The sequence below is a fragment of the Lepus europaeus genome, chromosome 15 (genome assembly GCF_033115175.1).
Source record: "Lepus europaeus isolate LE1 chromosome 15, mLepTim1.pri, whole genome shotgun sequence".
NCBI lineage: Eukaryota > Metazoa > Chordata > Mammalia > Lagomorpha > Leporidae > Lepus > Lepus europaeus.
In genome coordinates, this window is record NC_084841.1 from 30,845,509 (window position 1) to 30,870,772 (window position 25,264).

At 45.5% G+C, this 25,264-nt stretch overlaps 1 protein-coding gene across 2 annotated transcripts in view; it reads left to right on the forward strand.

Moving 5' to 3' along the window:
- The window catches only part of EGFLAM (EGF like, fibronectin type III and laminin G domains), a 179,527-nt gene that overhangs the window by 65,457 nt on the left and 88,806 nt on the right, over positions 1-25,264 (forward strand). For both annotated transcript variants that reach the window (XM_062212122.1, XM_062212121.1), the window contains exons 5-6: positions 6,888-7,005; positions 8,085-8,220. In XM_062212122.1, the coding sequence (XP_062068106.1) occupies positions 6,888-7,005; positions 8,085-8,220 (254 nt within the window). The remainder of the gene's footprint in view (positions 1-6,887; positions 7,006-8,084; positions 8,221-25,264) is intronic.

Genomic DNA, 25,264 nt, shown 5'->3' on the forward strand with positions numbered 1-25,264 from the left:
CTAAGGCAAAGGAGGCTGAAATTTGCCTTGTGGGGTCAACTGTGAAATTGAATCCAAGTTTATTAGCTAACAATGAAGGTTGTTTAAAGAATCATAGAGCTTGAATCACAGAACCTTTGCCCTGGAGAGACCAAGTAGCACACCTAAGGCTGCGTGAGTTTGACAGAGCCTGGGTCTCCTGGCTCCTAGTGCAAGGCCTTCCCCACTTCATGCCCCTTCTAGCACTGCTCTTCTGCTCTAGTGAAGAGGACAACCTTTAGCCTCGTTTCTGGAAACAAATGAACTGCTTTCTAGCAGTAAGAAAAGAAAGTATGTAGATTGAGAATCAATTGGAATCAAAGAATTAAGTTTAGAACTATTTAACAAGGTTTCATCCATGCAAGGTGAGAATGGGCTCATCTTTTGGGGGGCTTCTCTTATCTGCCTACCAAGGTTATTTCTGTACATTGGATCATTTATCAGTGAGGACATAAGACTAGAGGTTCAGAAACCCAACATAACAGAGAGTCTAACAAAACATGTTATCTATGTTTCCCTCATACAACTGCCTGGATATAACCGATGTAGGACTCTTCTGATGATTTCCCTGTATCAGTGACCCAGTCTCCTTCCATCCCATTGTTCTGCTAACGTTTTATGCCTTCCTCTCCATGGTTTAAACGGCTCAGCACCACCGCCATGTTCCAGGCAATAGATGAGGAAAAAAGGAGCCGGAATGTACCCCTTCCCCTAAGGGGTGACTCAGCATTTTGACTGGAATCCTATTGGACAGAATTGAGTCACATGGCCACACCTAGAAGTAAGAGCAGTTGGGAAATGTAGTTCTTCTGTGACCGTGGCCCGGCTAACATAGGGGCATTCTGAGGAAGGAGAGCATGGGTGCCAGGAGACAGAGTAGCCAGCTCACAGCCTAGGAGTGGAAGGGATGGGACTAGTTCAGTCGTCACGGCGAAGGCAGCTGAGCATCTGCAAAAGCCAGGTCCTCTGAGAATGAGACGTGCTGGGTCTGGAAGTCGGACGATTGGAAACATACCAAGCTGTGGTGTGTTCTCTAAGGGAAACCAGACCCCTTGCTCCCCCAAGGGCAGTTATACAAGCTCTCTGGATCTATTTTAGTCTTCTGTAAGCTTGAACTATTAGCACTGACCTATTGGGGCTGTTCATGAGGATTCAAAGAGGTAGCGATGTGCAAAGATTTCAGGAATTCCAGGATGCTATATGATCGCAGACTGTTAATGCCGATGCCAGTCATGAGAAGGAAGTTGGTTGTGATGGCAATCCATGGAAGAGGAAGGGTCCTGGGGCTCAGGGTTGCTCAGGCCTTCTACTTGGGCTCTGCGACATGACTTTCCCTGCTTTTCTGCTCTACAAATGTAAACGCTAATAGCACAACAGCCACCAGTGGTCCTGAGAGGGGAAGAAAGGGGTAGACGAGCCCAAAGCACAGTTATTATGCAGCAAAGAGCTCAACTTTGCCCCCCATCCCTCCAAAAAAAAAGAGGTGGAGGAGGATCAGGAGAGACTGTGGAATTCACTCTGGCCTCTGCTCCAGGAACGAAGCTTCTCTCACTCTGTTTTTCACCCCCATCTTGCTCAGAAATAAAATCTGAGAGAGAGAGAGAGAACATCTTGACTTATTTTCAAATTTTCATGAGGCAACAAAAATGGCAAAACACAGTTTTTCTACTTGGAAAGCAGCGTATTCAGCATCTTTTCCAGTTTAGCACAAGGCTAAAGTAGTGAGGCAAGATGTTTAAAGACAGAAATCCAGAGTCTGGAATTGTGGAGCATTTTACTAACCACTCCTAGGTCATCCCCCAAGTCACCGTGTAAGGAGGGTGGAGAGATGTCGGAGGAGGTGGTCACAGCACAGTCGGGATTCCAACCCCTCTCCACAGCCCCAGGGACTCAGTCCCCTTGATCCTCACAGCTTGATCCAACACAGCTTGCAAGTGTGTTGGCACAGGGAAGGGCTTAGGCAGCAAACAGCATCTGGGGATGATAACGCTCTGCCTCTCAGAACACACTCGGCGGCAGGTAGCACTAATCTGTCTAATAAAGAGGTTTAGTGTTTTAAAATCTATATACGGAAATTCAATAAATAACTTTTTTTGGATTTCAGTGGTAGAGTTTTTGAAAATTTTTCTTGATTTGAGAGGCAGAGACAGACAGAGGGAACTCCACTCATGGTTCACTTCCCAAATGCCTGCAATGGCCAGGGTTAGATTGGGGCCAAAACTGGGAGCCAGAAAGTCAATCCAAGTCTCCCACATGGGTGGCAGGAACCCAATTACTTGAGCCACCACTGTTACCTTCCAGGAATCTCGTTAACAGGAGGCTAGAATCAGGACTGGAGCTGGGAAAGAAATTGAGGCAGTCCAATGTGGGACATGGGCATCTTCACTCCTAGGCCAAATGCCCACCCTGGTGGTAACATTAAATTTCTGACACATTACCTTCCATGCTCTAGATAAAGTAGTAATAACATGGTCTTCAGTGTTTTTTGGTAAGTCTTTCTGTTGTTGTAAATATTACTTAGCCTTTTTCATATACCCAATTAGAACTTGGGTCTTGGAATCAAAGTGATCAGAGCAAAAATCCCCACTTGGCTGAATATTAAAAATACATCCTTGAGCAAACTATGACCTTTTTATCCCTGTAATTGTGATTTTTCTCCTCTGTAAAAGAATATAAGAGTGTTTCTCTCTGTCTCTCTCTCTCTCACTGTCCACTCTGCCTGTCAAAAATTAAAAAAAAAAAAAAGAATATAAGAGTGCTACATCACAGAACTGAAGCAAGAATTAAGAGTATGTGTTCAAATGTGTATTTCCTCTAGAACAGAGAACATACCCCTACAAATGGTAGCTAATCATAGCTGGATTTAACATTGGCTCATCTGTAATACCTAGCATAACTTTTGAAGCCTCAGCATCACTCCCCCACTTCTTACAGCATGACGACTTCCCTCAGAGTAAAGCATCCTAAGGCTGTCACCTGTGAAAGCATTGCCTTGCTTTGAAAGTGTTTCTGCTGCCGTGGGGAAAGCCTGGAGTGGGAACTGGGATGGTGGAGCCTCCAGTCTCTTAACTGCCCAGCTTGATAGAAGGTAGAGCTGGGATGCATGGATGCACAAAGTGGAATAGGATCAAGGCGCTATGAAAGCAGGTCTGTAGCTCTGTGAAGCTGCTTGTGGGATGGAGAGAAAATGAGAGGAGTGGGAGGAAGTGACAGATTGGAGACAGAAGCCCTGGAGGAGGCTGTGGGAATGGCCCAGGTGAGGAGTCCAAGGGCCCTAAGCAAGGCAGTGAAGATGGACATGGAAGAAGGCAGCAGGTTGGAAAGGCATGGTGGAAATGAGCAACAGGAAGTCAGTCCTGTTCAGAAATACTGACTCCAGGGCCTGGGGCAGAGTTCTCTGTTGGTCTGTTTTATGTTGCTGTGACAGAATCCCACAGCCTGGGTAATTTATAAAGAAAAGGAATGTTTTTGGCTCATGATGCTGAAGGCGAGGAAGTCCATGGGCATGATATTGGCATCTGCTCAGCATCTGGTAGGGACCTTCTTGCTGCGTCATCCCATAGCAGAAGGTAGAAGCGCAGGACAGCAAGGGATTGTGCTCACTGTTACAGCCAGTCCCCTCTCTTGGTATCCACCCCACTGCCGCAGTACCAGTCACAGTCCATTCGTGAGGACTCTGCTCCCCTTACCCCAATGCCCCTTATTAGGCTCCTTATCCCAACCTGTTGCTTTAGGGATTAAGTTTCTAACATAAGATCTTGGATGGACACATTCAAACCTTGGCAACTGCTGATGCTATCAATCACAATGCAGGGATCCGTGGTAATGAGGTAATCTGTGTATAAGGAACACCATGGCCCTTGATTCTCTGGTTTTGTTTTCACTTCAATTTGTTTATTCATTCATCAAAAGGCAGTCATGAGCATTTGGTCTGTGTTTGGTAATATGCTAAGCTTTGGGATGCCAGAGAGAGAAACACTTTTTGCTCTCAAGTGGGTAGGGAGAAAGAGACAAATGAACAAGCAGTTACAATACAAGGTGAGTGGTGCTAAGATCAAAGATGCCCGGGAATCGTAGGGGAGGGGCTGGGGTCAGAGAAATGAGGTAATGTCTCCGCCGAGCTGAGCCATGAAGGATGAGCAGGTTGAGCTCGGAAGAGCAGGGAGAAGGGCATTTCCTGTGGAGGGAGCAGCAAGTTCAAAGGCCCCGAGGCAAGGAATTGAATGGCATAAATTTGAGTCTTGCCAAGTTCTTAAGAATGACTGGAATGAAGAATGCAAGGAGGGGAGGTGGCATGGCACGATACTGGAAGGATGAATGGGTGGGGGATACAACTATGCCCTTCTCCGGGAATTGTTGAAGTGGAAAGTGGGGATTTTGGAAGATAACTCCACCATAGCAGTGTGGAGTCTAGGTGGGAGGTACAGGCAGTCTATTGGCAGGAAGAATAAGAGTGCATCGTTTAGTTATCAGAACTCGGACCTCCATGGCTGTAAGGATGAAATGACCTGAGCAGATTCAAGTGATGTGTAAGAGGTGCAAGAATTTCTGGCTTAGGTAATGAAAGGCAGAAATGAGGTGACACAGCCAATACATTGTGTTGTGTGTGGTAGAAGGAGGAGGAGTGATTAGTTGAGCTTGGGTTGTGTTGAACTTACATTGCTTGCTAGTTTTGGGGTAGCGATGTTCAACAGGCAGCCACAAATGGATGCCTGGAGATCAAGAGGCAGGCCAGAGCCAGTGGTGTGGAACTGGGAGATGTGAAGGTGGTGCCAACAGTTGAGGGAACAGGAAGTGAGTTTACCCAGCAAGATTCTACATAGGAGAAGAGAAGATGAAGATGATGATGGGTGGTCTTCTTGGAATTTGCAACACTTAGAAGGGGCAGAGAAAGAGAAGAGAGTGGAGGACCCTGGAAAGGAGCAGCAAGAGAAATAGACGGAGGCCAAGGAGGAACAGAGTCAGGGTTCCCAAGGAAGCCAAGAGACTTCAGAAGCAAAGGTGGGCAATGGTTTTAGAAGCGAGGCTGAGACATGCCCCTTAGAGTTACTACGAAGCCACTGTGAGGAGTTTGGTAAGAGCATTCCGGGAGCTTTGTAGTAGCTGGATGCCAGATGGGACTCAGGTGAGGAGTGGCTTGAGGGTGAAAGGGTAGGTACAGCTCTTCAAGAAGTTTGCCTCTGAGGAAAAGAGCCAAGCGTGCACGTGGTAGGGGACGGTGGTTCTGCTGGGAGAGACTTAGCACAGTGAGAATAGAAGAAGGATAAGGCAGATACAGGAGACAAAGAGGAGAAGGACAGGTGGGATTTAGAGCATTGGTGGTGACCACGCCCCGGACCCGTGGTTCACAGTGGAATCACTTGAAGAACTTTGAACAATGTCTGTCCCCAGACACAGTGATAATTAGCCCGGTGTGGCATCCAGGCACCAGCACTCTTTTTTCTCTCTGCAGATGTTTCTGATGTGTAGTTAGTATTTTAAAACTACTGTATTAAGTATTAGATCATTATTTTAAAATACATCTTTGGATCTCCCTAATTTTTCTTAGCAACAGTGAGTGCTTTGTCATCTGTGGAGTGTATGAACACATTTCAGATGCAATCCTGCCCTCAAATGGATTGGGGTCTCAGAGTTAGTAACAATTTGTAATATATATATATATATATACATAATATAATGTTATATATATGTTATATATATATATATATATATATATATATATATATAAGTGTCCCAGTAGTGGCACAACAGTAAATAGGGTGTGATGGCCAGGTCCACTCCACGTGGTGAGGGAAGGTGTCACAGGTTGGGCTTTGGCCCTGGAGTAGAGAAAAACCTCAATGATCATAGAAGAGGGTCCTCGCATACCCAAGACAATAATCAGTACAACCCATTCAAGAACATCTGCCATCCCAGCTGCTGTTCAAACCTTATCCCAAACATTAAGATCGTGCAAAATACTCACGTGTCATTCCCACTTTACAGAGGAGGAAACTGAAGCTCAAGGAATTTCCTATTAAGGCTGCAGCTAGCACTAAGTGGCTAGATCAGGATTCATACCTGGGTCTGGTTGACTCCAGTGCCGGAGCTCTTGGCGTTCCCATGTGATGCTATTTCTCACCGATGAGACTCGGGCCCCCACTCAAGCATTTAGTGCTGCAACCTCAGGAGCACATCACTTTTGTCAACACCCAAGGCAGGGCACATCCTCTTCAACTGGGGCTTTCTGGTAAGGGCCTTTCATGTAGGGGAAGTTCACGTACACACGCATCCATCATCAGTCCCAGCGGTTCTCATCAGGGGATCCCTGGATTAGCAACAGCACACGGAACTTGTTAAAAATGCAAATCCCCAAGTCCTAACCAAAACCTATTGAATCAGACAGTCTGGGGGGTCAGATTCAACAATTTGTTTTGAGAAAAACTTCCGGGTGATTCTGATGCTGTTTCAAAGCGGTGTCCGTCCGTCCGTCCGTACGGATCAAGACCTCAGTTCGCTTTGGTGGTTAGTGCACGAGCCTCTGCAGAGGGAACTCCAACCCTGGGAAAAATGGTTACCTGCACTCCAGCAGCCTCGTGCTCTGATCAGAGGATTCTGAGGTTGAGAGCAAGGTTTGACAGTGTGACGGGGACCCAGTTCTAGAATAGTGTAGAGATTCCAGAAAAGCATAATCTTCCAATCTTGGAACATATTTCACAATGTTTTCCTTTTAGCAAATTTTAAAACTGGGCCAATCCCACACAAAGCAAAACTCCCTCCAGCCCAAGCAATTGCACAGGGGCCTCAGCAGGTAAAGGTGATAGAAACTTCATGGTTTGTGCAAACAGAACTTCTGATTGTTGGCACCTCTCTTGTCTGGTCATTGCCAGGAGGAAGTGATCGGAGATTTGCAACCAGGCACTGAATATCGAGTGAGTGTAGCAGCTTACAGTCAGGCTGGCAAAGGACGGCTCAGCTCTCCTCGGCACATCACCACCTTGTCGCAAGGTAAAAATCGGTTTAAATGCACTAGGAATAGCAAAGGGACAGGCTGCCCTTCTTTCATTCAGCAGAGATCAGTAGGGACCTACTGCACGCCAGTGTGCTAGGTAGGATCTGGGAATTCAGTGATGACCAATGTACAGCCCATGTGGAACTTACTGGGTGAGTCAAGACATCATCTAAGTAAGTGCTACCTCCGGTGCTGTAGGGATGTGTGATGTAGGGATAAGAAAGAATTTCCCCAGCAGACGCCAACCGGGTGAAAATGTAGCAGGCAAGTGGGAATTAGGCATGTGAGGAAGGGGAGTGGGAGGAAAGGCTGATAGAGAAAAGGAATCCATCCGTGCTCACTGAGGCAGCCCTGGGCCACACACTGGGGTGCAAATTGGGGTGGATCTGCCACTGCCCACAAGGCACTCTGTGGAGGGAGAAGGCAGCAAGGGGCTCTGGTGCATCCCCAGCTGGAATTATGGGAAATGCATAAGAAAGGAGGGCAGATGAAGTCTTCCAGGCCCAAGCAATAGTATGAACAAAGGCTGGGAGGGGCAAAATTCTGCATAGGAAGATGTTGACAGTGGCTACCTGCGGTGATAGGATCATGGGGGACTCCTACATCTTCACACACCGGGGTGTTTCCCAGATGTCCTTCCATGCTGTATATTCTGATCATAGAGGAAGTACACACACACACACACACAGTGGCCGGAATGCCAAGCATTTAATTTTTCCTAGTAGGTAAATATCAATTCCAATAGGCAAATGGAAACGAAAAGTTGTTAGGAGATGAGAGTGTGATTGAAGATCACCATTGCGTCCAAAGGCAGTGATTTCCTGCATGTCCCAGTGTAGTTGGGTTCCCAGGCACAGGTGCTGGAGAAGGGGAGAGCGGCTCTCAGTGACTCAAAGGTTCCACAGTGAATCCAGCTGTGATGAGTTTTTTGTGCGTGTCGGCTTGGTTTAGATTTTGAGGCTGTTGTGGGCGGAGCCGTGTGGGCTGTAGGAAGCACATGTGTTTTTTATGTTTGCAATCCCTCCAGCCGCTGGGCCCACCAGCCAAGTCTAGTTGTGCTTGTTGTCCTGCCCAGATTCCTGCCTGCCTCCTGCTGCGCCCCAGCAGCCACACGTGGTCGTGGTCTCTGATTCCGAAGTGGCCCTCTCCTGGAAGCCTGGAGAGAGGGAGGGAAGCTCCCCTATTCAGTACTATTCTGTGGAATTCACCAGGTAAGGCTGCACGTCACTTTCAAAAGCCAAATAAGTGGGATGCAGGTGTTCTGAGGGGGACGTGAGTCTCGAGGGATAGTCCTGTCTGGGTCTGCACCGCACGTGTGTGTGAGAGAGAGCGCACAGGGTGTGGGGCTCGTATTCTTGCTCCAGCCAGCACCTGTCCTCGCCCCACCTCAGCAGCAGGTGCTTGTCCCCTCTCCCCTGCCTCTTCCCCATTTCCTTTCCACCCAAAGACTCTGCTAGGCGTGCAAACTCCTGATCCCCATGACCATCAAGCCTGCCTGCTCTTCTCACTTGAAAGTGCTGTTCCTGGCCTTGAAACACCTATCTATTTATCCTTGAAATAAATTTTGATGACGGTTTTTCTCAGGGCTGGGTGGACCCCTTCACAGTCCATGGTTTCCTTCCTATCCCTGTTGCCCTGGGCTGTGTTTCTTGGTTTGCTCCCAGCCCTTTTTCTCTTGTCTCTACCTCTCTAGTTCTTGTTCCTCAGCTTGTCATGGGGGAAATGCCAAAATAATAATGATAATTAGATGTTCTTACAAAGCTAACAGATGTAAAAGCAATGGATCTCAATGCTGGTCTGTAATGTTATGCAGAGAGAGCAAAAGAGAGAGAGAGAGAGAGAAGCAAGCATAGGTGAACAGAAGGAATACCCAGTAGAAGGCCTCCCCTGAACTCTGGCTGCAGCCTGGATTGGGACTGAGGCGCTGGCTGATGAGTTTGTCTGGGAACAATGCACGTGGCATTGGGATCGTGCATTAATGATGACGGGGTGTGTTTGAGGCCCTGCTGCCTCGCGGCTCCACAAAAGGGCTGGCGCAGCTCCTCGTTCCTCAGGCTCTCTGAAGCTGGGACAAAGGATTCTGCCAGGTTTTGATGAGCTCTGCTTCTGTTCCATGACTTCCAAGTGTCTTTGTTGGGAGTGGAAAACAGACGTTTGTGTGTGTAGGGGGGAAGCCTGCACGGGGTTGCTAAAGCTCAAGTGCAGAGCTTGTTTCAGGCCGGACTCCTTCGGTCACGAATGGCAGAAACTGGAAAGGGGAAACTGAGGCAGCAGAGCATCGGTGCATCTGTGCCTGTGACCAGAAGGTCTAGTGGCAAATTGGGCTTCAGGAGAGACCGCACCCCGGCTGTCTCAGCACTTGTTTCCATCCGGCCCTCGGCTTCATTGGCCTTGTTTCGGGCCAGCTTTTCCAGTATGGTGGCAAGAGAGCCACTCGACTTGCAGGCGAATAGCTCAGCTCCTTCCTGGAAAGAATGCAACCGTTTGTCCACAGGCCCAGCAGAGCCTCTGTGTTCACTCTGCTTGGTCATGCTGAGGTCCCTTTCCTTTGTCAGAGCCAATCCCTGCAGCCAGGGTGGGGAAAAGTCACTGTTTGGTCAAGGACTGGTCATGTTGTAAACTCAGGAACTAATGACGAGTGGGTCCCAGAGTTCCTGGATGGAAGGTTTGAGAGGGTTGGATCCTCCAAGGAAAACTGTTTAATTACTGGAAAGGTGGGAACAGATGGTAGGGAAATTTTAAAATAAGTACATATATGATGTATGCATATGCATGGATGTGTATATTATGTGTGTATATATGTATGAATATATTATGCATGTGTGTGTATATGTACCTCCTACATAGCCCCAGATGCTCTTCCTTGAGGATAATTTCCACCTGCTGTCGAATAGACTTGGTAGGCAAAACTTGGAATATGCCTAGAATACCAAGGACTCTAATTCTGGTGCCAATACCGGTTAAATGTGCAACACTGAACATCTTAACACTTCAGCTTTCTCATCTGGAAAACCTGGGACAAAACATTTATAATTTACTTATGCAAGTAAATTAAACCCCAGCCAACACAGTAGTTTTTGATTCTTAAAAATATAAAAATTCTGTATGATAATCTAGCAGATCACATATGCAACCCCCCAGGAAATGTGAAAGTCAATTTTGTGCTCAAATATGTGTTTTCTAAAGCTTTCTCTGTGTCTGCTACATTGGTAAAAGAAAGAAAGGCAGTTTTTATAAAAGTATTTATTTTATGTATTTGAAAGCCACAGTTAAAGAAAGAAAGGGAGAGGCAGAGAGAGAGATTTTCCATCCACTGGTTCACCCGCCCCCCAATTGCTGCAATGGCCAGGTCTCAGCCCAGAGAAGCCAGGAGCTTCTTCTAGGTCTCCCACGCAGGTGCAGGGGCCCAAGCACTTGGGCCATCTTCCACTGCTTTCCCAGATGCAGGGAGCCGGATGGGAAGTGGAACAGCTGAGACTCCCAACTGGTACCATATGGGATGCCGGCACTATAGACAGCAGCTTTACCTGCTATGCCACAGCGCTGGCCCCCAAAAGGCAGGTTCTTAGCCAAGGGTGCACAACTGAGCTGGAAGAAGAAAGAAGTCATCAGATTGAAATCCAGAGGACCAGGAGAGGGCGCTGACCCTCCTGCTTGCCAGCTGTGCGGCCCCACACAAGTCACTTCCTCTCCTGACTTCGATGCCTCTCAAGGCATGGGGTCAACCCCAGAACAGAACCTCAGACAAGGACTTGGGTCTGGAAGCAGTAATGAGTGAGGAGAATGGCTCAGGAAAAGAGGGTGGTGCATAATGCCATGTTACTGAAGTCACCATGTGGGCAAAGCCATATCACTGAGGCTTGATTCCATTGTGATCTCTCTGAAGCCTACAGACTGCCTCTCACATTTGTCCATAGAGACGGGACACGTTTACCCCCTGGCTTCTGTCCTCTCTTGTTGTTTGAGGATTGCTCTGGAGGTACAACTTCTCCACACTTACGGCTATGCTGGCATGTGGGTTAAGGAAGCAGATCCTGGGGGTGGCATTTGCTGTGTGGCTGCAAAACATGCCCATTGGTAAACATCTCAGGGTCTTTCCCTTATAGGTGAGTGCCAGAAGGTAACTGTGGAGGGAGCTTTCCTGGACTGCAGATCGGGAACTGCAGCTGTGGTCTGAAAGCTTGTGGCCCACCCCCCCAATTCGTATGCAGAAATCCTAACCCTGAAGGTGATGATATTAGGATGGGGGGTTTGGGGAAAGTGATTGGATCATGGGGGTAGGGCCCCTATAAATGGGACCAAGGGCCTTTCATAAAAAATGTCCCAAAGAGGCCCCTCACACCTTCTTCCATGGAAGGATCCAGCAAGAGGGTACCAGACAGTGAGCCTTCACCGGACCCTGAACCTGCTGGCACCTTGACCTTGGACTTGTCAGCCCCCAGAACTAGGAGAAAGCAATTTCTGCTGTTCAGAGGCTTCCTAGTTTATGGTGCAGTCATTCTTTTGTGTCCATTGGTTCTAAGACAACCCCTCCACCGCCACCACCCATGCTTACCAAAATCTGTGAGTGAGTTATTTGCATATAGACTATATACATCCTCCTGTACACATCAGGTCATCTCTAGACTGCTAATAGCACCTATATAGCATAAGTGCTATGTAATTATTTGCTTAGACTGTATTGTTTAGGGAATAATGACAAGAAAAATATCTGCACATGTTAAGTATAGATGCAATTTTTCCCCAAATATTATTGTTCCAAAGTTGGTTGAGTTCATAGATGTAGGACCTATAGATACAGAGGCCTGACTGTATTTTTTTTTTATAAAAGCCTCAGTAGATTAAGAAAGCATGAAAAGCTTTTGGGGTTCTTCAATTATTCTGTTTTTCCCCAGAGAGACCCACTTAATGTTAATGTTGAATTCCTTCTCCCCAGATACCTTCTGTATACAGAAACACATGTGATGGTCTCGAGATGAGCCAAGAGTTCATTTTTACAGCCAAGAAGCAGGCCTTTGTTGTACCATGGCTAAGTAATTGTAGAAATCGTTTTATCTGAGAGGTTCTCTTCGGATTTTTGTGTCTTCATGTAAAGCTCTTGTCCAGGTTGTCACTGAAGATTAGGTTCCAGTCCAACCTCTGAGATGGTAGGCACTTAGACATCAGTTGCCCTCAGTGCTTGCTATTCAGTGGGGATGACAATATCAAAGATGATGTTAAGAGATAGTCCAACAATAACAGATTAACCCAAGAAATTACAGGTGACCAGGATCTGGGGGTACTATTGATGAGTATTTGCTAGTTTTTTTTTTTTTTTTTCCTTCCTATTATTTTTTAAAGATTTATTTGTTTAATTTATTTTAAAGGCAGTTACAGAGAGACAGAGTGAGAGTGAGGGGGAATCAGAGAGAATGAGATTGAGATCTTCCATCGGCTGGTTCACTCCCCAAAGGCTGTAAAGGCCAGGGCTGGGCTAGGCCAAAGCCAGGAGCCTGGAACTCTGTCAGGGTCTCCAGCATGTGTAGCAGGACTTGGGCCATCTTCCATGCGTTCCCAGGCTTGTTAGCAGGGAGCTGGAGCTGAAGCAGAGCAGCTGGGTGACATGCTAGTGCTCTTGTGGGATGCCGGCATTGCAGGCAGCAGCTTAGTCACCTGTACCACCACACCAGCCTCTGTTTGATGGTTTTGATGCTATTTCAGGTAGATACACTTGTGATTATCCCTTGAGTCATAGGCTTAAGACAAAGCATAGTTTTGTCCCTCATCTTCTCTCTGCCCCATGGCAGGGGCCATCTGTGGTGTGAGCACCCTGAAGGTGTGCTCTCCGTGATGGCCTAAGAGTGTGGTCTCCCACTCAGGCAGGATGACAGCTTTTTGATGGGGGTTATCTTCATAATCTCCCCTAAAGTTGGCCTATTCATTCACTTCTTGGATGCAAAAAGATTTCTAATTTTTGAGCTGTGTAGAAAAGATTTGAAGAGGCAAACTCTAAGTAAGTCTTCAGGATGCAACATATTTTGCATTTAATAAAAAAAAAAAAAACCTGCCACCTGTTTTTCTCAAATAGGACAGCCATTCATTTGAGGAAAAGGAGAATCTTTCTTAAGTAGTGCTGAAAATTTCTTTGTGGCCGTCATTGTTTACTGTCCAGCAAAATAAGGACTGGGCATAAATATAGCTACATATGTTTTGAAATATTTGGACTATAAATATCTGAGAAATTTTCCTCGTTCTACCTAAGAATTTCCCCAGGGTAAGTTCCCTTCTCATAGTCAAGCCAAAGGCCTGGGAAAATGTCTCTTATCATTGATCTTTGGGATACCATGCTTCATGTATGGTATCCATTGGGTTGGTTAAAGAGAAAAGATAGTTTTCATAGAACTTACTATAGTTTTTCTTTAGGTGCCATATGACTGGTTAAAATTGTGTCAGAGCTTCGTTTTGTCAACTGCTGTAAGAGCAGACCAAAGTTTCAATGAATGCTTTCAATGAAAGTCTCTCACTGGGGGTGAGCGTTAGGAACACTGCTTGGGAGACCTGCATCCCATATCAGAGTGCCTGGGTTCAAGTTCTGGCTCTTTTTCCAATTCCAGCTTGCTGATAGTTTGCAACCTAGGAGACAGCAGGTAATGGCTCAAGCACTTGGGAGCCTTGGGTTGAGTTCCGAGTTCCTGGCATCAGCCTGGCCTAGCTCTAGCTGCTGTGGGCATTTGGTGAATGAATCCACAAAGGGGGGATATTCTCTCTCTGACTTTTGAATAAATAAGAATACATAAATGAATAATGGTTCTTAAAATGTTAAGTTTATACAAGTTTCATATATTTCATATATACAGATTTAGGAACACAGTGGGATTTCCCCTCCCTCCTGCCCACATTCCAACCCTTCTCCTCCTCCCTCTCAGATTCCCTTTCTTAATGTTTACAGTGATCTATTATCAGTATACTTAGTGATCGTATAGTTAACCTTGCTCTAAGCAAAGGAGTTCAGCAAATATTGTGAACGGAAAGAAACAAAACTAGACAAAAGATTGTTCTTCAATGGAAGAGACAAGGGCCATAAACAATCATCCTTTATCAAAATGTCTATTTCTCTCCAATATATTACATGTCGGGAATCAACCCAGATGTTCAACAACAATTGACTGGATAAAGAAACTATGGTGTATGTATACACTATGGGGTACTATTCAGCTGTTAAAAAAAACTCCTCTCTTTTGCAACAAAATGGTCGCAACTAGAAACCATTATACCTAGTGAAATAAACCTATCCCAAAAAGACAAATACCATATGTTTTCCCTGATCCGACGCAACTAGTGAATAATATTTTAAAGTCCACTGCTGGTTTGTTTTGAATGCATTTGAAATTTCAGAATATTTTTATCTGTTTTAGGGAGACAGGTTAAGAAATGTTGACCTCTCAATCTCAGCACAACAGTTGTACTAATAAGTGAGAAAGGGTAAGACTTCCTCTGTTCTCCTTTTTCACACTTTTCTGCCTAAATAATTCCCTGGCCCCTTACAGATGCCTTCCAGGGTAAGACTTGCAAACCCCAGCTCACACAAGGCTGCTTCTAGTCTGACTGTGGTGCCTGCCGGCACAGTGGTTTCACTTGAGAATCTCGAGGTCATGTAACCTTCACAAACTGACATTTTTTTTTTGTCAGAAGTCATCTGTCTTTCCATCCCATCATGAACTCTTCCTCAATCTGCAAGTAGCCAATGAACTTGACTTCCTCACGGGGAGTGACACTGCAAAGGTCTGTTACTGAAATGAAGATGGAGTCTGGAATTTAGGAGATAAGCTGAAAGGACTGTGGATTTTCCTTGAATAATTCAAAGAATGAGGTGCTTTGATGTGCGGCTATGAAGGTTAAAGGAGTTTGCATTCAGAAATGAAACTTGTAGCCTGATTCTTGGTATCATCTCTGAGGTTGAAGTTTGTCCAAATGTAGAGTGAGAGGAGACAGCTCTGGACCAACTTGGCAAAGTGGCTTGATTCCAGTTCTCAGTGTTCTCACATGTAAAATAAGGCTGGACTGTGCAACACCCAAACACCTTGTACTCTGCTTGTCATTGCGACACTGGTGAGGCAGTCTAGACTGGTGGTTTAACGCACAGGGATGGACTCCCCAGGGCAAGCCTTGCCCCTACCACTTTTCAGCTAGGCGATCTTAGATGGGTGATTGATTTAACTTCCCTGAGTCTCAGCAGCATGGGGATAATTTACTTAGCCCACAGGGTATTGTGAAAGTAATTGGGTTGATGCACATGGCAATGCTGAGGGCAGTACCTGGTGTACAGTAGTGGCTCAGTCAATGCAAATTTTTCCTACTATGGCTTTCACAATGACTCTTTCCTTCTTTCCGGTAGTTTTCTCCTAGTGTGTTAACTTTTCATTACTTTCAAATACCCAAAGGGAGCTACTTGCAGAATGAAGGTTTGTTTGGGCCCTCAGTTCTAGAGGTTCACAGCCCCATATCACACAGCCTCTTTGGGTTAGGTACCTGCTGAGGTCAGAGGATGGCAGAGGGACAGTTACATGGTGAGCCAGGAAGCCTAAGGAAGGACCCTCCTCCTCCACAGTCATGTGTATCTGTTGATAACGACCACCAGGGCTCCACCCCGGCAACCTCGTCCAAGCCAATCATATCCCAAAGACCCCACCTTCAGACACCATAATGTGATCAATACACTGTCCGTCCTTAACCTCTCAGCCATTAGCACAAATGGCTGTTAACATGAGACTTTAGTGTGAAAACATCTTCATGAGTTTGGTAAGCCAAATGCTGTTCCGACAATGACACTTTGCTCTAAGTCTCTCTTTCAGAAAGGCTGTTCTCCCTCTTTACTTAGCTGACTTAAAAAAAAAAATATATATATATATGTATATATATATATATATTTGAAAGACAGAGATCAATCTTCCATCTACTAGTTCATTCTCCCAAATGCCTCTGACAGCTGGGGCTGGGCCAGGCTGAAGCCAAGAGCCAGGAACTCCAACCAGGTCTCTCCACATGGGTGGCAGGGACCCAAGTACTTGAGCCATCACCTGCTGGCTCTCAGGGTACACATTAGCTCGAAGCCAGATCCAACGCAGAGTAGCCAGGACTTGAACCAGGCACTCCAATATGAAATGCAGGCATCCCAAGTAGCAGCTCAGCCTGCTGGCCCGCAACACCTGTCCCCAGTTAGCTTACCGCTGTGTTCATCCTTTAGGATTCTTCCGCTTCCTCCAGAAAGCCTTCCCTGACTGCCTTCCTGCGCTCCCAAACTAGGTTATGTGTATCTGTAACTTTCCCTTGCCATACTCAGCATGCTTCTAGTTAATTACTTGTCCAAAGCCTGTCTGCCGATCATGCAACATGAGGGCAGGACCTGCTCCCGTATGTTCAACACAGCACTTAGCACTGTGGGTGCTGGCAAACATCTGGACACAGGCAGTCATGGGATTAAATCTAGAGAATGCCAACAGCCAACTGGAACCTCCAACGAGGTGCTTAATCCTATGAGCTTTGGTCTCCGCAGCTGCGAAGCGTGACTGAGGGTAGTAGTTACATCGGAAGGGTCGTGATGGTGAAAACTGTGTCTCCAGCACTTAGCAGGGTGGTTTGTGTGTGTGTGAGGGGGGGGGGGTGTCATGTATGGTGATTCTTTTACACTGAGCCTCATGGAAATGTATTGCCACACTAGAAGCTGTATAGATCATTTAAAAATCATTAGCCACAGTGGTTCAATGAATCCCTTATCGATAAGGTTGGAGGCCTCAACAGTAACCAGCATCATACCTCACTGCCGAAAAGAAAAGCAGGGGAGCCCACCATGGATCTGCACCAGCCATCCTCCCACCGTCCACAGCTGCACCCCTCTCCCAGCCCCCCTCCCTTACTACTCCTGTTTTCTCTTCATGAAGGGGGGATTGCTCTATGGTTGAGCGTCCATAATATCCAGGTTTCTTATTATTTTTTTTTTTAATTTTTATTTTTGACAGGCAGAGTGGACAGTGAGAGACAGAGAGAAAGGTCTTCCTTTTGCCGTTGGTTCACCCTCCAATGGCCGCCGCGGTAGCGTGCTGCGGCCGGCGCGCTGCGCTGATCCGATGGCAGGAGCCAGGTGCTTCTCCTGGTCTCCCATGGGGTGCAGAGCCCAAGGACTTGGGCCATCCTCCACTGCACTCCCTGGCCACAGCAGAGAGCTGGCCTGGAAGAGGGGCAACTGGGACAGGATCGGTGCCCCGACCGGGACTAGAACCCGGTGTGCCGGCGCCGCAAGGCGGAGGATTAGCCTATTGAGCCGCGGCGCCGGCCGATATCCAGGTTTCTTGACGGGCTTGAAAGTTGCCGGTGTGCCTTCTTTCAGAATGGAATGCACACTTTGTTCCCGAGCTCTGCGTAAGTGAGTGAATTGCCCCCTTTTGCACGGCATTTGTAGAGTCCATAGCAAGAGTGGTGGCAGTGCCTGCACGACTGAAGGGTTATACAGCCCTGCAGCAGCTTTCTCGCCTCCCACAATTCGAACTGAAACTGTTTAAAGAATTGTTCTTGGGCAAATAGTTAATTTGGGGGAGAATGGGTAAAGCCAAGAAGAAAGTGCCACCTTTCTCTTCAGGGACGAGTTTGGGAAACTCTGCTGTTGACGTGTGAGCCTCCGGTACCATAGAGCTAAGCAAGAATGGGCTTGCTCGGATGGCACTGAGATTTCGTATGACCAAGTAGCGCGCCGTGAAGAATTTCTTTTTCTTGCCTTTAGTTTTGAAATGGAAAACCTCAGACACTCCTTCCAGAAATTCTGGTCATCGTCATGACCCTTGTCTCAGGCTCGGAATGAAAGGCAGTCCACCGGGTTTTCTGCAGAAGTCTGCCCTGCTGTTCCACAAATCGATCCCTCCTACCGTGAGCATTGCTAATATATAATTCCTGGTCAGATTGATGGGAGTTGACGTAAATTGAAATCTTGTGTATCAGCTTTGGGAGCCATTTGTAAACTGTAAATGAAAAGTGTGCTGTCCTGTGGCCTAGCCTGCTGGGACACACTGCCGGCTGGGTTTATCATTACCCCTTTCTATCCATCTGTTTGGCATCTGGGCTGAGTTGAACCAATTCATAAATAAAGAGGCTGAAAGTTGAAGGTCAAATAATATATATATATATATATATACATATATATGTTTTTTAAAAAACAGTCACTACTCAGTGGTTTTGGGCTTTTCTCTCCAGTTTTAGTGCAGAGCAAATCCTGAGTAAAATCAGTCTGTAAATTTGACAGAACCTGGGTTCTTCGGAGTGTGAGGTTTTGTCTCCTGTCATGCTTGCCCTGGCTCATCGTGGGGTTCATGTCTCTTCTCTTAGATCAGGGTGCTGCACCTGTAGTCCTTAGGTTCCCCCAGGGCCTCCAGGACTTTGGTTAGCAGAAAGCTACATTCTTAGCTTCATCACCTGAAATGCAGTAGTCACTTCAAAACCGCATGTAGACAACAAAGCACAGGGGTGTTGGGGACCTGGGGGTCACAATTGCTAAGACTCTGTCACTATTAAAATCACAAGCATTGCCTCATTCCATTGCTGCGCATGTCTCAAAATACCACTTACGTTTATCACTGCCGTGAAGTTATCAGAGGTGTTAAATCCCTTGCTGGGCTCTGTAATTTAATGTCTTAATGATGAAGCACATATATTACCATATGATGATATTTATGATCTGGCCACTGTTTTTCATATAATTTGTATCCTTTGGTTCTTATGAATTTGTTTTATGTAGTTATAGCCTTATTCTGAGAAGGGGTTTGTAGGTTCACTCAGACTGTCAAAGTGGCATATGTAAGTTTGAAGATATTGTCTTAGACCAGGGGTTGGCAGACTTTTTTTTCAAAGGACCAGATCCTAAAGATTTTGTGCTTTGCCAGAGTAAAGAACTCTGTGTCAACCACTGCAATTGGAAAGGAGCCACCGACAATACGTAAAACATTGGGTGTGGTTGTGCCCCACTGAAACAGTAGTAGCTGGCTGCAATTGGTTGGGTACTCCTAAGGTCGAATTCTGAAGATAGTTGAAAACAATGCAACCATTTTTTACTGCATGCCTGCTGTGATCACACAATCATATATTGACTATCTTAGGTGTGTAAAGCATGTGTGAGAGATTGAGGCGTGAATGAGCCGTCACCCCTGCCGCTGGGAACAGTCTGTTGAGGAATGCGGGTGAGCCTAGTCCCGAAGAGGGAGTGTCGCAGATAGGCTAGAGGTGCAGAACCTGGTGTGAAGGAGACTGGGCCGGCTTCTTCCAGGAGCTAAGAAGAACACATCAGAGATATCCAGGCAAAGGAGGAGGAAGGAGGGAAATGAAGGACTGAGGACAGAGGCCACGTAAGCCATGGTCTGGAGGCGAGGAGAACTTGTTCTTGGAATTGCTTAGAAAGCCTGGAACTCTGTGTAGGGAGAGACCGGTAGGCAAGGGCCATACCAAGAAGGCAGCCTAATGGAACTGGATTCCTCCTCCTGCAGGGAATAGGCAGCTATGGAAACTTTTAAGCATGAAAGAGACTGGTAGCATTTGCATTTTTTTTTTGAAAGATTGTACAGGCATCCCAAGGAACAGAGGGGAGTAAGACAAAGTCGCCATGCTTAATGAGCCTTGCATCACATGAGAAATGATATAGTCAGTATAACCGTAGCGTCAAGTTCAAGGTGTGGGATAGATCAGAAGGAAGTCTTATTCATTCTGTTTCTGAAATGGGAGAAAATGGTCAGGAAAGGAGTCACCAGATAACCCAGGGTCCTCCAGAAAACATTGGATTGTGCAGTGAGAGATTCAGTGCTGAGAGAAGAGACCACACATATGCGGGGACTCCATAAAGTTCAGGCAAAAATGGAATTGGAAGATGAGTTTATTTTGTTACAGAAATTTTTGAAATCCATCCATAGAGGGGTCTTCAAAAGGTTCATAAGGATTGCCTGTTATGAAAAGGCTATGCATGGATTTCATGGTTTTTTGCACCAAAATAAATACCTTTTAATTCCATTTTTCCATGACTTTCTTAAAGTATCCTTTTGTGTGGTTGTGCTGTAAGCAGGCTTTTGGTCCACTTCCTCTGTGGCCAGTAGAGTGGCCTCCACTGTCAAGGCCATCCCGAATGGTCTACTATATTCCCTAGAGGACAATTTTGTGCTCCAACAAATTCCATTCTCAAAAATATTTTCCTAGCAGGATTTAACCACATTTAGCCCAAATTCCTAGTTACTGCCTGTCACATACTTGAACTTCAGCTTCAATTTTCTAGAACAGGGCTTCCCAAACGAGAAGTGGTGACTCCTTAGAAGGTAGCAACATGGGTTGAGGGGGTCTTAGCCCATTGTTCTTTCAAAATGAAATATAATAAAACAGAAGAGAAAATACCAGAAGGTATCATGCATAGTAAAAATAAGAATGATTTTGTGAAACTTGTGTTTCAGTTAAGGGGTGTATGTGTGTGTGTGTGTGTGTGTAGGATTTACTGGGTCATACCATCCAATGTGTGTCATAGTGTGGTTCACTCAAAAATAAGGCATGACGTTTCTCTGGTGTGTGATGTATCCAGAGCATCTTTGACATTTGATAGGCTTCATTTGCTGCTTTCTGGAGATTTATCTCACTACAAATAATAAATTCTTCCCCGAGGAGACTGTTTTCTCTGTTGTTGGAATTTTAGAGTTGGAAATGCCATCCAAGATGTTGTAGCAGAAATGTCTAGTCCAGTGTGTATCAAATTTGGGGCCATGGGGCCGGCACTGTGGCACGTAGGTTGGTCCTCCACCTGCGGCGCCGGCATCCCATATGGGCACCGGTTCTAGTCCCGGCTGCTCTTCCAATCCAGCTCTCTGCCATGGCCTGGGAAAGCAGTAGAATATGGCCCAAGTCCTTGGGCCCCTGCACCAACATGGGAGACCTGGAAGAAGCTCCTGGCTCCTGGCTTCAGATTGGCGTAGCTCTGGCTGTTGTGGCCATTTGGGGAGTGAACCAACAGAAGGAAGACCTTTCTCTCTGTCTCTCCCTCTAACTGTCTGTAACTCTACCTCTCAAATAAATAAATAAAATCTTTAAAAAAAAATTGAGGGCCACAATGCTTCAGTGAGGGGCAAGATTAATTTCCTGGGCTTTCACTAGCATTTAAAAAAAAAAAAAACAGGAAAAGAAAATAAATGAAAAGGAGAGACAGAAAAGAGCAAAGCAAGTAGTGACAGAAGGATAAATATATTTTCCTTGAGACTTTTTCAGTTTTGTATCCATATATAAGTTATAAGCATATGAGGACACTTCAAAAAGTTCATGGAAAATGAACTTAAAGGTATTTATTTTCAGTGCAAAAAATTTTTTTTCTAAAGATTTTGAGTGACGGAGTTACAGAGAGAGTGAGAGACAGAGAGGTCTTCCAACCACTGGTTCATTCCCCAGATGGCCACAGTGGCATTAGCTGAGCCAATCCAAAACGGGGAGCCAGGAGCTTCTTCCAGGACTTCCATGCAGGTGCAGGGGCCCAAGCATTTGGGCCATTTTCTGCCACTTTCCCAGGCCTTAAGCAGAGAGCTGAAACAGAAGAGGAGCAGCTGGGACTAGAACCAGTGCCCACGTGAGATACAGATGCTGCAGGTGGAGGCTTAACTAACTATGCCACAGCACCAGCCCAGTGCAAAAATTTTTGAAATCTGTGATCTTATTGACGACTCCCTCATATATATGTGTTTGAATGCATAAGTACGTTGGGTTACTATGCAAAAAAGTGTGTGACAAGGTCAGAGACACTGAACTAAGTCCAACCTCCTACCCTATTGAGAAAGTCACTTACTTTGTTGTCATCCCTGCTTCATGGCCACCCAACTTCTGCTATGGCCCTTGATGAGGGCTCGTCCCTTCGGAGGCAGGCCTCATCTGTCATTCTTAATCGCTATCAAAAAGTGTTGCTCATTAGGAGCTACCATCAGTTTCTGCCAGTCCAGGGTGGACAATTCAGTGGAGTCTGCACCACCTTCCTTGACACACAGTCTGTCTCTCCTGCCCCATGCTCACTGTGTGTTCTCCACCCAAGCCAAGTGGTGACTTCTGCCCCTGTGGAGATGGGCACCTCCCACCATGTGATCAGTGTGCAAAACCACTTCTCCATGGGATATAAGCACTGGGCCTTTTCAGCAACAACTGGTCCAGAAAATTCATTTTGAGCAGGTAACCAGTGTGCAAAGTTCATACTTGTTGCCCATCCTCACCGAGATTTTTGTCACACCACATTTTCTCTGTCTTATAACTATGCAACCAACTTTTACAAATCTAGTGTGAAGAAAGGGAGGGAGGGAGGAAAGGAAGTATCATTACATTCTTAGAATTTTATCTATGAACTACATTGAATCTGTTCCCTTTATACTAATATCACATTAACCTGAGAATTGATGAGAATTGTGTTGTAGTAATTATCATGTCTTTGCTGTGACCTTGAGAATCTAATGTATCAATTGATTGGCTGTGCCCTTGTAATTCTTTTTTTTTTTTTTTTTCAAATTTTATTTACTTATTTTCATTTATTTGAAAAGCAGAGTGAGAGAGAGAGAGAGATTGATATTCTGCTGGCTCACTCTCCAAATGCTCACAGCAGCCATGGCTGGGCCACACCAAAGCCAAGCTCTAGGAACTGAAACTGGAACTTGCACAAGGTTAGAAGGGACTCAAGTACTTGGGCCATCACCTGCTGCCTCCCAGCGTATGCATTAGTAGAAGGTGCGCTGGAAGTGGAGGAGCCAGGACTTGAGCCAGGCCCTCTGATACTGAATGCAGGCATCCCAAGCAGCATCTTCATTGCTATCCCAAATGCCCACCCATGCTTTTGTGTTTCTATGCATTGAAAATATCTTAAACTTTTATTTAGTGATGAATCTTATTTTGGGGAGGCCACATCTGAAGCACCTATTTATATTCCCTAGAGTTATTCTGGTTATTTTATTTGACTTATGTATTTGAGAGACAGGAGAGAGAGAAAGGAGGCCAAAAATGAGAGCTCCAATCTGCTGGTTCATTCCCCACATGCTCACAGTGGCCTGGGGGACAAAGCTGGGAGCTAGGGATTCAGTCTAGGTCTCCATGTTGGTAACAGGACCCCAACTGCCTGGGCCGTCACTGCTGCCCCCCTAATGTCTACATTAACAGGAAGCTGGGAACGGAGCCAGGAACTAAACCTGGTAGCTCCAGTGTGGGAGGTCTCGTCCTAACTGATATCTTAACCACTAGGCGAATGCCCACTCCTTTCTGTTTATTGTGTATACAACTGCTTAGAGCGTTTCATAGTTTGGACTCTTAAGATTCCTTTCTGTGTTTTTAACTTTTCCATTGGAAAGTTTTCCCAATTATAGGTAAGACAACAGAGCTGAGCCTTCTTATATTACCTTGAGGATTTTTTTTCCCATCAAATTTTCTTCTTCTTAACCATATATATTGTTCAGGAAACTCCTCCCCACATTCTTTTTTGCCTGTTTACCCATGTGAACCTCCCTGAGACATGGATAATTCAGGCAAGCTAATAATTTCAAAACCCAATCAAACAATAGTCATTAATGTTTCTCAGCACTTATTTAGAGCAGAGGCAAAATATCTATGAAATGTAATTAGCTTTTCTTTCCCATTTTCTCACAAGACTTTCAGTAAGGTCTTTCAAGGTGTTTTAGAGTCCAATTTTATGTTCTTTTGGATCAAATTCCATCCTGAGAAAGACCTTGAAAAGTATGTGTGTTTGCGTGCAAATGCCTGTATGTCTTGGACATAAGTAGATACGAGGGGACTTCAAAGTTTGTAGAAAAATGAAATGAAAAGGCAAATTTATTTTTTGTGCAAAAAATTTTTGAATCCATGCATATGTAAATATGAGTGAAATTGGTGGAAAATGCACATTATGAGAAAATGCATGTATAGATTTCAAATTTTTTTGCACCAAAAAATCTTTTAATTATATTCTTCTACTAACTTTCTGAAGTACTGTCATATACTGATGCATTCACCTACCTTAGAAGTCCTTATGTTATTGGGATTGTGAGGGAGGGTCAAATTTTTTTAAGTCAGATAAAAATCAGAAATCATATTTTTTAAAAAGGTACATTATGCCCTAGCATTATTTTAAGAGCAATTCTGTAAATGTACATCAATTCTTTTCTTTGAATGTATGTCTATTGATTTGGGTGCTCCATAAATAGTCTTTTTTTTTTTTAACAGACAGAGTGGGTAGTGAGAGAGAGAGACAGAGAGAAAGGTCTTCCTTTTTGCCATTGGTTCACCCTCCAATGGCCACTGCAGCTGGCGTATCTCGCTGATCCGAAGCCAGGAGCCAGATGCTTCTCCTGGTCTCCCATGGGGTGCAGGGCCCAAGCATCTGGGATGACAGTTTTTTTCTCTTAAGACTTGGACTGTATCTTGACATTCTCTTCTAGCCTCGAGGGTTTCTGAGGAGTAGTATGCTGTGACTATAATTAGAGATCCTCTGAAAGTAATCTGGCATTTCTCTCGTGAACATTTTAGAATCTTTTCTTTATGTTTTACTGTGGTGAGTTTGATTACAATGTGTCCTGGTGAGGATCTTTTCTGGTCATGTCTATTAGGAGTTCTGAGTGTTTCCTGTACTTGGATGTCCCTTTCTATCTCCAAACTAGGGAAGTTTTCTGTTATTTCACTGAAAAGACCTTCTAATCCTTTCTCTATTCATGCCTTCAGGAACTCCTAGAACCCATATGTTGGCTTTTTTTAGTATCCTGTAGATTCCCAACAGTGTTTTTTAGTTTTTTAATTTCCTCTTCTTGTCTTTGATATGACTGTATACTTTTCTGTGCTTTGTCTTTTAAATCTGATATTCTTTCTTCTGCTTCACTGATAAAAGGCAGAGTGGACAGTGAGAGAGAGAGGCAGAGAGAAAGGTCTTCCTTTTGCCTTTGGTTCACCGTCCAATGGCCACTGCGGCTGGCATACCGCGCTGATCCGAAGCCAGGAGCCAGGTGCTTCTCCTGGTCTCCCATGCGGGTGCAGGGCCCAAGCACTTGGGCCATCCTCCACTGTACTCCGGGCCACAGCAGAGAGCTGGCCTGGAAGAGGGGCAACCGGGACAGAATCTGGTGCCCCGACCGGGACTAGAACCCGGTGTGCCGGCGCCGCTAGGCAGAGGATTAGCCTATTGAGCCACAGCGCCGGCCTAAATTTGTTCTATTGAATTCTTCATTTCATTTTGATTTCTCTTTAAGACCTCAATTTCATGGG